Genomic DNA, 16,975 nt, shown 5'->3' with positions numbered 1-16,975 from the left:
CCCTCCCGCTTTGTTCCGTTCGGGAGAGCTCTCCGTCGCCGTTGGTCCGCCATGCGCCATAGCAAGCTCTGCTCCGCCCGCCTCAGCTAGCGCAGCTACCCTAGATCGTTTTCCCGCGCCGCGCTCTTGCTCCCAGTGCCAGCCGCGCTCGAAATAGATCCCGGACGGCCGTTTTCGGCCCATGCCGGCGATGCGCCGCCGCCCCAGCCTCGCCGCCGGCGCTATGCGCCGCCGCCGGCGCTATGCGCCGCCGCCGGCGCCGCCGCTCAGCCCCGGCCCGCTTGCGGCCGTCAGATCTAAATCAGACGGTCCAAATTAGATCGGATCCAAGTCAACTAGTCAGAAAACGGTCAACCGTGGCCTTTTTGAACTTAAGCCCCTCTGTTTTTCCAAAATTAACCCACCGTCCACTTCTGTTGAAAAGTATTTGCGAAAAAGTCCTTTCTTTTATGGTTTAGCCCCTGAGTATAAGGTTTAATTGCGTTTTAGCCCTTAGATTTTGTTTTAGCCATAACTTTCTCGTTTTAGATCCGTTTTCGATGATCTTTACGCTCGCGCGATCGTTGCAACAAGTAGAATAGTTTAGTAACCTCTTTTTTACTGTTTATATTGTTTGGTGTACTGTTTCTTATTATTTGTACTTGTTTGCTTGCATGTGCGTGTTTGGTGCGATAGACGATCAGCAGTTCGAGGAGCAGCATCAAGATCAAGACTTCGGAGGACCGGACCAGCAGCAGTTTGAGGAAGGCAAGTGGACCCTTGATCATGTTTTGACCCATGAAATCACCAAATCTATCACATTTACTTTCATGTTCATGCATGTGTCTATAATATGATGGGAACCGAGTTAAGGACATGCCTAGTATTGTTTATCTTATTCCTTGATCAACTTGGGTTTAATTTCATGTTGGGTAGCTATTGCTAGTTGCTTTACCTTGGATATGGGTGGATAATAATACCAATGCTATACTTGTTACTTCATGTTCATGATGGTTTAATATTGTTAATCAAGATCATATGTGTTAATTGGAACATGGAGAACCACCCAAGAAAACAGTACAACCACAATTACTATATGACTCTGGTCTTGGCTGATTAATTAGAAACTCTAGTTTGTGACAATCTTACCGAAAGGGCAAGAGGGGATGCATTGATGGGATATAGCTCAGTCCTCTTGGGGCAATTGGTATTGTTTTATGATCCTTTGGCAAGGTATCACCTCATTAGGGCAGTGTTATGACCACTTTGGCTTGAAACCTTAGCGGGTTGTCATAGGTTAGGGAATCTTTGTAAAGGCCTCGTAGTGTCCCTATGCAGTCATACCTAAGGAAGTGTGATATGGTGCTTGACCCGCACTTGCATGGTTGGGTTTAAAGTTCTTCGGAGCTTTTACGCGAATTGTGGTGAAAGTGTACAACCTCTGCAGAGTTAAAACTAACCGGTTAGCCGTGCTCACGGTCAAGAGCGGCTTGGACCCTCACATGATAATTGAATTTGAAGTTGATCTAAATCGATGCTTTTACTTATGGTTATGATGTATATCTTCGTATATACTTATCTTATGGGTTTAATGGTATATACTTATATCTAGTTAATGCTTGCTAATAAAATATGATCAACTAAAATTGCTGAGTGCAGTTAAAACCGTGTCAGCTATTCCTTGAAATAGCCTTGCATATATTATAGTTGTTTCCCTACCACTTGTTGAGTACCAACCATAAGTGTACTCACCCTTGCATACTTGCTGCTCAGACCGTAATAACAACTGCCCGGAGTTTCCAGAAGACTTCGAGGATTTCTAGGCGTATGTCTCCCAGTCATCTGCCTGTGCTGAAGAAGATTCCGCTGCTACTCTTTAGACGTTTATTTATTCGCTTTTGACATTCGGTTTTGTAATAAAATCTTTAATACTCTCTTTACGTTTGCACTAGTTGTGATATTCACTTTATGTTTAATCATATGTGTGTAAACTGATCCTGGCGCACATATGAGATGCATTCGGTTTGCCTTCATAAACCGGGTGTGACAATACTGATACTTGCGTGTACTTTTTTTTTGTCTAAAGAAATATTCCCGCTACAAAAGTTTTTAAAACTGATCGATGAGGAATAGATGAAGTTGCTATTAGATGTAATAATAGACGAAGTTGAACATATCATTATACGGGGAAATTATTAATATAGTTAAATACACGAGCGGCCTTTGAATTTGTCCCCAGGTGCCACTTAGGTCCACGAACTCGCAAAATCGAAATCCGGCATCCTGAACTTGTTAAGTTGTGCCACTTAGATCCATAATCCTTCAAGGGGCATGAATATATGTAAAAAAAAACCTTTAGTTTTTTCATCTTCTATATCTGCATCCTCCTCGTCCGGCGCGGCTACCTCCGAGCAAGCTCCTCCCTCCTCCGGCCCTTCAGCTCCTACCTCCTCTAGCGCGGCTTCCTCCGAGCAGCGACGACGAGCGGCGGCGGGACGCTGAGCCCACTCCCTCGCCGGCGCCCCTCCCTCCCTCCTCCCTCCTACTCCATGCCAGAGCTCGAGTGGATCTGGGCACCCCCCGGCCTCCTCGCCGGAGCACGCGCGGACCGCCATGCCCGCCCGCTCACCGCGCTCGCTGCGCGCGCCGCGGCCGCCTCGCCCGCCCTGCCCGCCGTGCTCAGCAGTGGCCGCGCCGGGCCGGTGCCGGCGTCGGAGGTGGGGACCGCGGCGGAGAGGCGCGACGCGACAACCGGTAGCAGAGCTACGGCCCGCGGCGGAGGGGCAACTGCCGGTGGAGATGACAGCCCGGAGGAGGAATGAAACAGCGAGCGATGACTTTTTTCTTTTGAGTTAAATTTGGAGGGCTTTTTTTTGCATATATTCATGCCACGTGACTCCACGTTAGGAGTTCTAGACCTAAGTGGCACAACTTAATAAGTTCAGGGTGTCAGATTTCGATTTTGTGAGTTCATGGACCTAAGTGACGTCTGGGGATAAATTTGAGGGCTGCTGGTGTATTTAACTCTTATTAATACGAATAGCGAGATAGTCTTAGAAAAAAAATAAATAAAGGAAAATATTTTACTACATTCCCAATTCACTTTGTCCGCTTGACCCTAAACAGAATAGATTTTATCCTTCACATTTTGAACAGATACATCCATCACAGACCTCTGAAAATACCAAGGTGGCGTCTTAAAACTTTCTTTGGAGTTTAGAGTCTAGGCAGCAGAATCTTCAGCTGGTTAAATCTTATCATGAGGAATGCTTGAAATAGGAGTAGCACTTTTGTGTGCACAGTAAAGGAAGCAAGGAGATCCCCTGTGGCTATCACTATATCCTTTTGCCACAATGCAGTTGTCTCAATTTTTCAACAGAATCGGAAATCGCAAAGCGTGAGAGAGTGCAAAGCCGACTCAGTGTGTCTAAGCTTGGTAGGACAAGAATAAAATTCTCAGGAACACAATGCTTCGCTTCTTTCCATTCCTTTTTGGCTTGGAGTACATAGGCTAGCGCACACTGCTAGCATATTTACATTTTCAGATCTTTTGCTGCTCAACTGTTACATTTTTTTTATATCAAGCTTCAAAACACACTTGATTTCACATTAGTTTGATTATGATAGTTTTACATGTCCATCACCAAGGGTTTATCAGTAGATCCTTGGGATGATGCCGCGGAGGAGTTCTTGGTCATCTTTTCCACGAGGTGACACCAACGGCGACATTGCTCACCTGGATCAGGACCAGGAGAAACAAAACAGTCTAGTCAGATTGATAGTTCATAGTTCACTTGCTGACTTGGCTGATATAGAAAACGAATTATGGTCAGAGTGTTAGAGATAAGCTCACCAGTTTGCCCTTTTCATCCAGCGTCTTAGGATTCTCCACCAGAACCGTCTGGGGCCGAGCATCCTGCAAGTAGGAACATGAAAGTTCAGCGAATAAAGCCCGTACGTGTCATCACTGTCGAACATTTGACATCAGTCTAGCTAGATTCAGACTGTTTGCTCAAACCCCTTTCATCCTGATACTAGACATGCATGGTCCAGAGGATTTCAAGCGAAAAATCTAAGCATCGAGAGTGTGCTAATCATTGCTACTTGCCTACCAAAGGAACTGATTCCTCTGAAACCATGGAGCAACCTGAACCTACCAATGTTGTGATCTTTTGGGGAGGACAACCCTATTTCTGGTTGACGCAACAAAAAAAGGATGGTTGCGTTGCGGCCATTGATTGCTAGATGGCTCCATACGTTTCTTGATGCAAGCAATGTTGTGACCACCGAAACTTGGAAAAGCCAGGAGAACATACCGATGGTGCAGGCCGTGCAGAGCCACCAGAGTTGTTCTGCAGAAATGTTGCGAATGGAGCATGATGATGAGATAATTATTCGATCAGTTGAGCAATGAGCAAGGGTACTGTGCTAGGTTTGCAACGCACCCTGACAGGATTGACGCAGCGACAAGTTGGGCATCCGACCGTCGAGGCTCCCGATGGGTACGCCAGAGTAGTCCGGCAATGCCCGCATGACAGGTGACCAATCTGGTTCGCTGCTTCACAATCAGGAGCAGAAACCTTCTGTCAGTTGGACTGAATTTGCAGATCAATGCAACTGAAACTGTTTTTTTTATTTCTTTCTGTCTGTGATGGAAGCTGCTTATTATTAGTTGTTACTGTTTGCATCAGCCACTCTAAGCCTGCATGATGATGGTTCTTTGCAGGGCGTTGCAGTGAGGAGGTTTTACCTGATCTTGTCGAGTTGACCCTCCCGCAGTGCGGGCAGCGAATGTTGGTGGCGCCGCGGTTGTACACGAGCATGGTGAAGCAGCCGCCGCAGGCGAGTTCAGACATGTCCGGTCCTGCAGGAATAATGCATCGTTGGTTGGTTGGTTACTTAGTTTTTTGCTGTGAGAACTGAAACCAGCAATGACATCTACATTGCATGAACGAACTCTGCTCCCACAGGGAACAGAATGTTTCAGATATATAGAGCACCTGACTGGTTGGCGGCGGTGAAAGTGTTTCAGATATAAGAGCAGCGTTAATAAACGATGGCAGAGCCGATTCTAAAACATCAACGACTATTACTCAGCATTACATTGTCAGCAGTACCAGGCTGTGGACCAGGACACTTTGACGGACACCACAGCGCCGTGTTCGAAAGAGTACTCTTTTTCTTTGCTGCCATGAAGAGTTGGTTTGAAAATAAGAGGTGATTTTCCTTCCACAAAGTCCACGAGAAAGTAGTCATCCATGTGCACAGCTGCCACAAAATACTGCGGGAATCTACCGGTCGAGCTGACAAAGCTATCACAGTCACAATTCTTGTCAATGAAAGTATAATAGTTCTTCTGAGCAGTTCTGTACCCACACATCTGCATGCTGAAACCACCTTCTGGTACTTCCAACAAGTCCAGCTCTATGGTTGCCTCAAAACCCTCCCGAAAAATAATATAATCAAAAGCCACAGAACCATGTGGACCACAGATTTCTGCAGCTATTTTAGCTTTGCCTGGCCCTTTGGCTGCTCCGTTGGAGTCAGCCTAACAAACTCGACCCTCGACGAACTCCATGCATCCATCAGCCAGAGTCTTGTCTTCTGTACCATCATCTCCCAGTGCTTTCACCCTGATATCAACTTCAATCAGGCAATTAAATTTCATGGACATGTCTCTTCTAGGGCTCAACAAGCGAAGATAGCCACCCGTCTGAAAGTTTGTAAGAAGCAAGAATATATAAGCATCGTTTCACTTTCACATCTTTGCATGTGGAAATAACTATACATTATGACCTGTACGGTTGAGTTGTACGACCAGTGTAATTGTGTGGATCTAGTAGTCACTACTTTGAACCAATCGTATAGGCCGAGCCAAGTGGTACAGTCTAGTCATATGTACAGGAGGGTTGTTTATACAAACAAAATCACCAAAAATCGGTGTTTAATATTGCAACACCCCAGATCATAAATATACAGAAGCCCAAAGGCAACTTGATTTTTTTTTTACAACAGCTCGTAGCTTAATTTTATATATTTTGAATTAGCGCAATATCCCTAATATTCTGTAGAGTGTATTTCTAACTATGAACCAAAAATCCAACATCAACATAGGAACTAGTAGATTCTATAATTATATTCATACAAATTTCTAGCATAATTAAAGGACCTTACTTCCAAAGCGTCACATCAAAACAAAAGTTATAGATTACTTACAAGACTGATATCGAGTGGATTTTCTCGAGGTCGGTTGAAAAGATAATTACGACAATAGTCCTCATCATCACGGACAGCAACAATCCCATACGCCTCGACTCGACCGGACACATCCGCTAGACATGTTTGGACTTTCACATTGAAAATATGTAGAATAGGGGTGGGACGATGAAAATAACGTTGCCCAGCACTTGGATCATTGCATTGGGTGTAGCGCATTGACCATGCATAATGATGAGGTTTAAAATAAATGATGCCGTTATATGGTTGTGAATTAGATTATATTATCATGTAAATCAAGATGTGATCAATTATACCCTGAATTATGTGTTAGATAACTAGAGCAAACTCCTAGGTGTGAATTTTTTTTCGAAGTTTTGTGAGAACGGTGTGATTACCATTTGCACATAGGTGTACTTCTGTCAAATTTACTCTTATGGATAATGTCCGATTATAAAAAATAAACACTCCACAAATATAGGAGAAACTATGTGACATTGTAACAAGAAGAAATAGGCACCTAAATTCAAGTTAAAAAGAACTTGAACCTGGTTTGTGGGGTGTACACCCACACTTCCCACTAACTGCTCATTCTTGTTATTTACTATACACCAAGTACTCACCTACTCTAATACCTTACCAATTCTAAATGACATTCAAATCAGTAATGAAAATTTAAAGCTTACTAATCAAATATATACCAATAGGTCTAAGAGAAGTGGTAGAACATCTCCAGCAGTGTTATTGGGATGTGTCAATATCATTGTCATGAATTGTTGGGAGAGATGTTTTACAATTCCCTAATAATCTTATCCCAATACAACTAACATATGGAAGAACAAAATTTCTCCCTTTATTTGAGTGGAGTTAAGATGAAATATTGGGACAACCTGATATTATTGGGGAACTACTGGAACATTTTTTTTCCGATATTGATAGTTTATTGGGAAAAGGAAGACAAATGGAGATGCTCTAAAGTGAAGCAACCTTCTACAACCACCAACTTAAATCATAAAAAAATGTAATGTAAAGACAATCTGAAAAGGCAGCTTATAATATGTACAACACCTATGTAGTCAAGGTTGGATTCAGTATTAGAAAGAGTGACATAAAGAAACGAGAGGATGGCACTATCTCTAACAAACATATAGTTTGCAGCAGCCAAGGTTATCGAAAAAATAAGTCATCATCAAAGAGTACTACAAGGACTGGTTGGAATGCTCGTGTTCAGTTTAGTGTCAGCAGGGAAGGTGTTTGGACAGTGCAAAAGGTTGTACTTGATCACAACCATTACCTTGCTAGTCCAAATAAAAGGCAGAAATTGAGATCCCAAAGAAGTGTTGAAGAAGCAGATAGGAAGCTAATTGGCCAGATGAGGGAGGGCGGGATGAAGCCATCCCAGGTGTTTGAGTTTATGGTGCAATTTTATAGTGGAGCTGACAAAGTGCCATTCTCACAAATTGATTGCAATAATGAGATTGGTCGACAACGCAAGAAGTATTTAGAGTCCAATGATGCACAAACACTGTTGGAATACTTGGAAAATAAGCAGATAGATGATCCGTCATTTTTTTATGCCATTCAAATAGATCAGGAAGATGGCAGGATGGCTAATTTCTTTTGGGCAGATGGTCAATCTATCATGGATTACGCATCTTTTGACACCACATTTCAGACTAATAAGTTTTAAATGCCTTTTGCTCCTCTCCTAGGAACGAACCATCACAAGCAGACCATAAACCCCCTAAATTGGGATTGAGGAGGAAGATAGGAAGAAGAGAGATCTCCTGTCGCAAGCGTTGCCCTGCATTTGGATGAAGCTATGTAAAAGGGAAAACATCCTCATCAAAGATTACATCTCTGGAGATGTAGACACGGCCAGTGGAGGGATCGAGACATTTGAATCCCTTGTGAAGAGGACTGTACCCTAAGAAGGTGCACTGTTTGGACCGAAATTGAAGCTTTTGTGAGTTATATGGGCGTAAATTTGGCCAGCAGGCGCAGCCAAAGATTCTAAAGGAATTGTAGTCGGGTTCTTGATCAAACAGAAACTTTAGAGGTGTGTTATATTGCAACAGGTGACTAGGTGTGCGATTAATTAAAAACACAGCAGAGGCAAAAGCTTCATCCCAAAATTTAAGAGGCATGGATGCATGAGCTAGAAGAGATAGGCCAACTTCTACTATATGCCGATGCTTGAGTTCTACTGCTCCATTTTGTTGATGTGCATAAGGGCAAGAGACATGGTGTGTGATGCCAACCTTTGAGAAAAAGGAGTTAAGTTTTTCATATTCTCCTCCCCAATCAGTTTGCATTGTAATGATTTTGCGGTCAAATAGACGCTCAACGAGATTCTGAAATTCTTGGAACTTTTGAAAAACATTAGATTTAAACTTGAGGAAATAAACCCAGGTAAATTTGCTAAAATCATCAATGAAGCTGACATAATACCTTTTTCCATTAACAGATTTGAGTGCAGGGCCCCAAACATCTGAATGAATAAGTTCCAAAGGAAAGCGAGACACACTATTGGACCTAGAATAAGGCAATTGATGACTTTTTGCCTTTTGACATGCATCACAAATAGTCTTTATTTGTTTCAAACGAACAAGGAAGTTTAAAGGTGCTGATAACTTTCTCCAGCACTGGAGCGGAGGGGTGTCCTAGCCGGCTGTGCCACCTTTGGAATGACAGCTTGATGGCAGCAAAAACTTGTTTCGTAGGTGGCGCAGGAGGAAGAGGATAGAGCCCTCGTTCACATCGTCCTTTAAGGAGAACTTTCTTGGTGCCCTGATCCTTGATCAAAAAGAAGCTAGGGTGAAACACATGAAAGGCAGAGTTGTCAGCGGCAAGACGATGTACAGAGACAAGATTCTTGTTGGCATTAGGAACATAGAGAACATTCTTTAGACAATCTATTACCTCATGGCCTTCTTTGCTACATAGCTGTGGCCGAGCCATAGGACGTTGTGGCCGAGCCGGCATACTTTTTGTTGGGTACAAAGTCCTCATCAAACCTGTACCAACAATCTATTACCTCATGGCCTTCTTTGCTACATAGCTGGCACTTGGTCTTGCTGTTGCTGTTGGCGCCACCTTGATAGTTGTTGGTGCCGCCGGCGTTCTGGCGCTGCTGGTTGCCGCGCCCTCAGCCACAGTTGCCACCGCGGCCGCGGCCGCGTCCTCCACCACGTCCTCGCTGACCCCCTCGTCCTCAGCTTGCAATGTTGGCCGAGTGTTGGGGATCACCATGCAGCAGCTCCATATGCTGCTCGAAGCTGAGTAGCTGTGAGTACACCTCTCCCATAGTCAACGCATCAGTCCTTGTAACAACAGCTGACACGATGGGGTTGTACTCAAGATCGAGGCCCGTGAGGATGTAGAAGATCAATTCCTCGTCATCAATTGGCTTGCCAGAGAACAGCATCTCATCTGCAAGAGAGCGCATCTTACCGACATATTCAGCAATGGACATGTCTCCTTTTTTGGTGGTGGCGAGCGCGATTCTTGTGTTGACGGCGCGAGCCCTGGTCATGGAGGAGAACATCCCTTGGATGATACCCCAGGCGCCGGCAGCAGTGGAGCTCGCCGCCACTTGGGACAGAATGTCCTTTGTGACGGAGGACAGCAAGAACGAAAGAACTTGCTGGTCAGTGGCGAGCCATTCGCCATGTTCGACGTTGGGAACGTCGACAATCTTGTCTCCTTGCTTTTCCTTCACGGTGGCTGGTAGTCGTTTGGACACGCCGGTGAGATGTCCTTCAAGGCGCGCTCCACGCACCACCGCAAGGACCTGCGCTTTCCAGAGCGCATGGTTTGTCTTGGTCAGCTTCTCGGTGATGACGTAGCCGATCAGCGGGTTGGCGATGGCGGCTTGTGAGGAGCTCGCCATGGAGGAGAGGCTTTGGGTCAAATCTGCTAGATGTATTTGGGTTAGGCTCTAATTACCATGTGAGAAATCAGAGGAGCTTCGGAAGCAATTGGTGTAATCGTCGTTGCCCTTCCTGGGTCGACGTGTACGTGTTATATAAGGAAACAACAGCCGTTGCCATGGCTTACAAGATGGCGGCTGAGCCCCCGACGACCTTGACCTGGCTGCGATGAACGAAAGAGCTAGTTTAATGCTTGTACTGTGTGAAATTAAGTTAAGGGCTCATGACGACACAACAAGGAATAGTGCAGTGTGACCGGGTGAAGAGGCGGATCTAAGGGCGTGATGCTGAGTTTACAGTTGCCCGTAAGTTTCCTTCCTCCCGGTCGATTTTTTCCATCGCAGCACATGGTGGGCCCCACTGTGCTAACATATCTTCTCTCCCTTGCAGCACATATCCCACTCCCGTGATCCCCCCTCCTTCTCACCCGCTCCCTTCCTCCTCTCTCTCATTTTCTCTTTCTCCTTCTGGATCCAGGCGAGGCGAGCGCTCACTGCGGCGGCGCGGAGCGCTGCACCCCCAGGCAAGCGGCGCGGCGGCGGCGCCGGGGAGCGAGCGGCGCGGCGAGCTCCGCGCCCCAGGGTGAGCGGTGCAGCGGCGGTGGCCCGACGGCGACGCTGGGGAGGCGGTGGGGAAGCACGGCGGGGCCGGTGGCGGCGGGGAGGCGCGGCGCGGCGCGGCGGCTCCCGTGGCGGGGAGGTGGCGGGGCGGGCCGGCGGCGGCGGGGAGGCGCCCAGATCCAGTTTTTTTTTCTTTGCATACAAATTTTTTTTGGATGTACATTTTTTTGTTTCTTCCATTTGATAAATTTCTCTCTGTCAAAATTTTTCTCGTAAATTTTTTTCTCACCAATTTGTTTCTTGAAATTTTTTCTACCCACCAAAATGTCACTTGAAAAATTATTTGACTCATAAAAAAATGTCTGAATTTATTTTTCTCAGAAAATGAATTTTTTTTCTTCTAAAAACGGAAAAAAAAAAACTGTCGGAAAATCGACCGTACGGGAGCCTCCGTACGGTTGACCGTAAATTAGCGGTGCCCATCTAAGGGGGGCGTTAGAGCATGGGTCTCTAAGCAGGGGCCCTATCTTCATTTTAAGAGCCAGGGAAAAAACTCCAAATCTAGCACCGATCTTATCCTGACTTCTAAAATGGGCAGACTCCCAAATAGCACTCCTCAGCCTCCATTGTGAGAGGCAATTCAGTCTCCCCCAACCCCCCATCCGGTGGGGTCCACCACCAATAGCCCCCCTCCCCTCCCCTCCTGATTCGCCCCCAACTGTCACTGCCAGCCACCACCTCCGGCCACATCTGGCGGAACGCCGCCACCCCCGACCACCTCCGCCGGTCGTCGTCGCCGCAGCTCCCGAGCCTGCCACCTGTTGCGCCGTCGCCGAGCCACGCCGCGCCGCCGCCGGCCCCGTGCAGCCTCAGACGAGCCGCGGGCCACGCCGCCACCAGGCCGTTGTGGCCTCCGACGAGCCGCGGCGGCCAGCCCTGTGCGGGGAGGTGTTTTCTGGAATTTATTTTTTGAAGAAAATAAAGAGATAAAGGGTATGGGGGATAAAGTATAGAGACCATTGTTGAAGTTGGATGCAAGTTTTGAGGGCTTTGAGATGAAGGCCGGCCCCAAATAGCATATAGATAGGGGCCATGATTTGAGGGTCATTGCTGAAGATACTCTTACCCCCGCTGTAGCTCCCTGCCACCTAGTAGAACATGAATAATGGAGGTAAGGGTAGAGTGAGAAAAAAAAGAGAGCAAGAAACGAGCAACACGCCTAAGGCCCCTACGACCAGTTGGCCGGCTGGGGCTGGCGGCACCCCCGCGGCGCGGGTTCGAGTCTTGGGGGACGCGAATTTCCGATGCCGCGGGGTAAAAAATCCCCCTCGCTGGTGGGCCAGGGTTCGGGGGTTTCTCGGTCGGATTAAGAGCCGAGGCAGTCGCTTCCTCTTAATGAAACACGGGTGGGGACCGTTTCAGCCCCCCGATCGAGTTTTTTAGAAACGAGCAACACCCCGTGGACCCCTTTTCCTGGTTCCGCCCCTGACTGGGTGGGTGGTAGACTGGGTTAGCTCGATCGTGATGGTCGTACGTAGAGTTTCCTCCTCTTCCTCTCACTGGTGCCGTCGTGCCATAGTTGTTGGTCTGTCGGTCTCTTTGCGTGCTCGCACTGTGCTCCCTCTACCACAACTGTCCTCCCAGTCTTACAGCTGACGACGAGTGGATGTGGACAGCAAGCAAGCAGCTTCTCGAGTCTCGACTTTCTCCACAGGTGAGCGCTAATTCTGCTATGCTGCTGCTGGCTGCACAGCACAGACACGCACCATCACGAACCACGCCCGCACACCCCCGCACCCCCCCCCCCGGCGGCAGGCCGCTCCCGCGCGCCGCCCTTGTCGGCTCCGGAAATAGCCGTCTACTCGAAGTCATTTGCCGTGCGTTCGGATTGGATATGACATAGCACATAATGACTTAAGATTTATACTGGTTCAGGCAAAAGTGCCCTACATCTAGTCGGGGGATGTATTGCTTGAGCCCAGATGCTCAAAGAGAGTTTGGGGAGTTACAAGCTTGCGAGTGAGGATGAGTGTCAAAGTATTTTGTATGGAAATTGATCAGAATTGGTCCCTTTCGTAGGTGGCTGACCCTCCCTTTTATAGTCCAAAGGGGTCTCCTTACAAGAGGGACTAAAGCGGAGGGAGGGAGAGAGTAGCTCTTCGCCCCGTCGATCGGGGCCGTCAACTTTGTCAGTCGGGGGCACCAACTCCGCCAATCGGAGACCATGGGTGGTCGCCACCCATGTTCCGTGTCGTGGAGCGCCTGTCTGGTTCTGCTCCTGTGCGTGGTGCTCCGTCGGTCAGAGCGATAGATCCGTCGATAGGTACGGCAAGGTGGGCACGCCCCGTCCTCGGCATTATGCCTTGTCACTCCATCATGATGGAGGTGATTCCATCATGATGGAGGCGTGTCTGTCGCATCAGGCTGGTGATGCCGCGTCCTGTCCAGTCGCAAAGATAGGTAGGCGAAACAGCGCCCCTGCTGTGGTAGCGATGGGGACTGTAGCCCCATGGGGGAGTGGTTGGCTCATACGGTAAGTTGACCACGACATCCGTCCTTATCCTCTGTGCCTGTTCCCGGGGCCCACCGGTGCACAGGGTCCAGCTATCTCTGGCCTTGCCGGTCGGGAATGGCAACACGAGTAGGGCGGAGCCCAGTCGGGGTCCTCCGGTTGGGGGCAGGTTACGGATCTCTTCCCCGACCATCTCCTAGATTCGGAGCGTAGGTTACGCTCTTTCGGACTGCTCGGTCGGTCGGGCTTATGGGCCTGATTGGCCTGGGCGAAGTCGTGGCCCATAAGTGTAACACCCCGATGTTAATTTTGTACTTAATTTGCTAATTATGTGCTTAAGATTATCATTAGCGTTGAGTAAACATGCATAGTATACTTCACCCTTAGCTAGCTTTAATCCCATTTTTCTCCCTAATTCAAGACTCAAGTCAAGTTTTTTCTCAATATCAAAGTTGTAGATCTCTTCTTCCTCTATAACTTTTGTTTTAGCCAAATTTCAATTTTCAATGCGAAATTTTGAGTTTCGGCCGTGACCGGTCAGACTGGTAAGGGCCACCGGTCTGAACGGTGGGTTAGAAGTTGAGGCCGTGGCCGGTCAGACCGGCAAGGGACACCGGTCAGACCGGTGCTCCCCTGTTTGCCATGCCGGCGCCCATGCCGATGACTGGCACAGCACCGATGACTCCAGGCTTCACCGCGCCGACAATCCTCGCCCTCCGTGCACGTGCTCGTCCTTATCCTTTCCCCGATGCTCCGTTCCTCTTTCTCCCTTCCCTTCCCCTCTTTCTTCTAGCTCGGGCCGAACTGAGCCGAGCAGAGCCACTGCTAGCGCCTCGCCAGCCATCCCCGCCGCCTGTCCGTTCCTTCCGTAAGAGCCTCCCTAACGTCACCTCGCATCCGCGCTGCCCCTCCCCGAGCTCGGTCGTGCCCTACCCCGGACGAATCCACTGCTCCACCGCCCGCCGCTACTCCTCCGCCGGACCGCCACCCCGGCATGTCGACCTCCATAGTCGGGCCTTCTTCCGCTCGAACTGAGCACGCAGTGAGCTTCGCCGCATCCTCCTTGACCTCCCCGACCTTTTTTTCCTTCGCTCCCGGCACCACCACCACTGGAACGCTGCAGCGTCGCCGCGGCTGCCGTGCCGCCACCGCGCTCCCGTTGCGGGCTGCCCTACGCCGGCTCACGCAATGCCGCCGCGCGCGCCAGCACCGCCTGCCTGCATTGGCCGCAGGCTTGCCCCGCCACGCCGCCGGCCGGCCGGCCTCGCGCCGGCGGGAATGCCGCCGCCGCCGCTGTGCCGGGCAGATCAGAGCAGCACTGGTATGTCCGGTCTGACCAGTGGAGCCAGCTGGTCAGACCGGTGATGCTAGTTATTTGTTTCCACTGAATTTTTATAAACTGTAAAATGCCTAACAAATCAAGGAAAAATGCTAAAAATGCAAAACTAGTTTTGTTAGCTTCATCTTTTCATGCTCTGTATGATAGAACCATGAAATGGGTGGATTGACCACTTTTGCTATGTAGTTTTGCTTAGGCTAGGGTAAATGCTTTTATAGCTTGTAGTGTTTGGAGGAAAGTTTAACCTGCTGTTGGGTTAAGGTTTCTGTGTTGCTTGAGTTAATCATGATCATGCCTGGATAGCAAACCTTTGTGTTTATGTGTTGCTTGCTTGTTGCCTGGTAATGTTTCTAGTCTTGTCTTTCTTTTTAGTTGCACTGCATGCCATGGCATCATAAGCACCCTGCCTCATTCCAGTGCACCACTGTTCTTCTAACTCTCGCATGACATCTTTTTCATACGTATAGACGCCATGAACAAAGTAGCCTATGAGTTGGTTGCTGAGCCGGTCCAGGAGCAACAAGCAGAAGAGCAGCAGGGCGTAGAAGCAGTTGAGCAAGCTCCAGGAGAAGTCGCTAATCCTGCTGACCTGCAAGGTAAGCCCCGGAGCATAACCCTTCACTTGAAAACTATGCAATGTTTTACTTATTTTAAATATTGTGCATTTACATTTCTAGGACTTGTATGGAACCCTAGTATGCATGTTTCTCCCTAGGTACCTATGAGTCCTTACTAGTATGCAGAGGTTGTTAGAAATGCATTGCTAATTAGGAACTCAGTTAAAGTCGAGTGATTTCCGGTCACTTGCGAGATATAGGATCTGGTTACATCTGGCAAAAGTTCTTGATAGTGATCACTTGATGAAAATTGGAGACCAGGTGGGGAGTATATTGTTGGTCATGTTATGGTTCAAAAATGATCCCATCCGTGTCGATTTGAGGACCTAACTGTTGTTGGCAGTGTTGATCAAGTTTGAACAGTACTAACTACATGCCGGGAGTAGGAGGTAGTAGAAACCGGTAAACTGAATACCTTATTTGCAACGATACTTTGAATCGCGACCTACTACTCTGGACGTGGAATGATGGCAGGTGTTGTAGTTGCCCTCGGGTTCACTAGGTGTTCGCCGTGTGGGGCTCCTGACCCAGGTTTTCTTTGTCGCATCGTAGAGTAATCAAGAGAATGTAGGATGAAAAGTGGATGTTGATGAAGAATTGTTGTTTAATTAACTATTTCCACCCTGATTGGTTACTTATGTTGCAAATCTAGAGAGTAATAGTCGCAACTTGAATCATGGCTAAAAGTTTGAAAGTAAGGATCAATTGTTAGTTGCTTTTTTGTTAAAATAAACCCAGCAGCCAAAGGCTTGCATGATTAGGAGTCGGCTAAGTATAGTCCATAGTCGGATAAGCCTTGCGAGTATTAGTATACTCAGAGTTGTTGTCGTGACCCGTATAAGCAGGTTGTGTCTCCGCTGACTTTAAGGAGATCTGTGTGTCTTGGACTGGTCATCCTCTTCCTCCTGGTTGGACAGTTGAGTGGGTCCTGTCATCTCCATGAAGTTCGGGTAGGTTGGCAGCACATCGGTGGGCAAGATGTGGAGCTCACCTTATATCGTTGTCTGTAGCTATTGTGTTTTAAACTGAACTCTGTTTTAAATTCTGCTGCGTGTTGAACTCTGTTGTTGTATTTTCAAACTGATATGCAAAACCCAATGTTGTAAATTGATTTGAGTTTTCTTGTATGCTTGTATCATATGTACTCGTCTTCGTGCGAGCCTCCCAGTGTATATTACGATCCTTGATTACAGTAGTTTTAATCGGTATTTACCCGACAGACTGCTAAGTTATATCATTTTGAGTGCGTGGTAACTTGATTAACTATTAAGATGATAGTTAGTGCGCTTAAACTGGTTTAATTTGGACGGTTCTGCTACAATATGGACGGCATCCAGCCCTGATGCCATTTTGGGCGAGGCCGTATGTTGGCGAGAAGTGGGTTCGCTGGGGATCCCGGGTCCCCGGACCCATCAGCCCTTCTCCCCCGTGGCCCGGCCCAAATCCCCTCCTATCCATCACAAGCGATCTGCGGCCCTAGAAGAAAAAGGAGGAGGAAGGGAGGCTGGTTGTGGAGGCTGGCGAGACTGCAGCGGAGAGGAGGTGGCGGCTGGCTCATTCGGCGAGCAGCGGACGGGCGGGGGAACACGGCGGCGAGGATTTTGCGTGGCGGGGGTCGGCGGTCGGCGACCCGGCGGCGGGGATGCCGCTGCGGACGGCCGAAGATGAGCGGGAGGCGGGGGAGCGGCGGCTAGATGGCGGAGGACGCTCGGCGGCGCGACGAGGCAGTGGGAGCCACCGGTGGGAGGGAAGAAGGTGAGGGCGATGATGAGGAGAGATTAGCGACGGTGGCGGCGGCGAGCGGCGGCAGGCTAGGGTTC

General features: G+C 48.3%; 1 protein-coding gene, 1 long non-coding RNA gene and 1 other non-coding gene across 4 annotated transcripts; 1 reads left to right on the top strand and 2 right to left on the bottom strand.

Annotated features, from left to right (window-relative positions):
• Window positions 1-3,487: 3,487 nt before the first annotated feature.
• On the bottom strand, window positions 3,488-5,455 carry LOC120677624 (protein LOL4-like). 2 transcript variants are annotated; one of them, XM_039958776.1, is made up of 6 exons: window positions 4,980-5,455; window positions 4,730-4,843; window positions 4,425-4,537; window positions 4,296-4,331; window positions 3,833-3,895; window positions 3,488-3,715 (listed from the first exon to the last, which is right to left on the bottom strand). In XM_039958776.1, exons 2-6 carry the CDS (start codon window positions 4,833-4,835, stop codon window positions 3,674-3,676), a joined length of 360 nt encoding a protein of 119 aa, XP_039814710.1. In that variant the 5' UTR covers window positions 4,836-4,843; window positions 4,980-5,455; the 3' UTR covers window positions 3,488-3,673. The 2 variants fall into 2 exon arrangements, with proteins under 2 accessions (XP_039814710.1, XP_039814711.1); XM_039958777.1 differs by having other exon boundaries at window positions 4,425-4,534.
• A 4,010-nt stretch (window positions 5,456-9,465) lies between these two features.
• On the bottom strand, window positions 9,466-9,604 carry LOC120680337. The gene has a single exon (XR_005677607.1). It is a non-coding gene; the product is annotated as a small nucleolar RNA Z247 (small nucleolar RNA).
• A 4,997-nt stretch (window positions 9,605-14,601) lies between these two features.
• On the top strand, window positions 14,602-16,327 carry LOC120677623. The gene is made up of 2 exons (XR_005676384.1): window positions 14,602-15,134; window positions 16,001-16,327. It is a non-coding gene; the product is annotated as an uncharacterized LOC120677623 (long non-coding RNA).
• Window positions 16,328-16,975: the final 648 nt, after the last annotated feature.

The sequence above is a fragment of the Panicum virgatum genome, chromosome 6N (assembly GCF_016808335.1).
Source record: "Panicum virgatum strain AP13 chromosome 6N, P.virgatum_v5, whole genome shotgun sequence".
Lineage (NCBI taxonomy): Eukaryota > Viridiplantae > Streptophyta > Magnoliopsida > Poales > Poaceae > Panicum > Panicum virgatum.
This window is presented reverse-complemented; position numbering and strand designations above follow the sequence as displayed.

What these genes read in the sequence shown, in the direction of transcription:
- LOC120677624 (XM_039958776.1), bottom strand. Translation starts at nt 4,835, where the DNA reads ATGTCTGAACTCGCCTGCGGCGGCTGCTTCACCATGCTCGTGTACAAC. An exon ending in GCTGCGTCAATCCTGTCAGG is followed by an intron (nt 4,332 to 4,424) that starts GTGCGTTGCAAA and finishes ACATTTCTGCAG; the next exon opens with AACAACTCTGGTGGCTCTGC. An exon ending in CTGCACGGCCTGCACCATCG is followed by an intron (nt 3,896 to 4,295) that starts GTATGTTCTCCT and finishes TCCTACTTGCAG; the next exon opens with GATGCTCGGCCCCAGACGGT.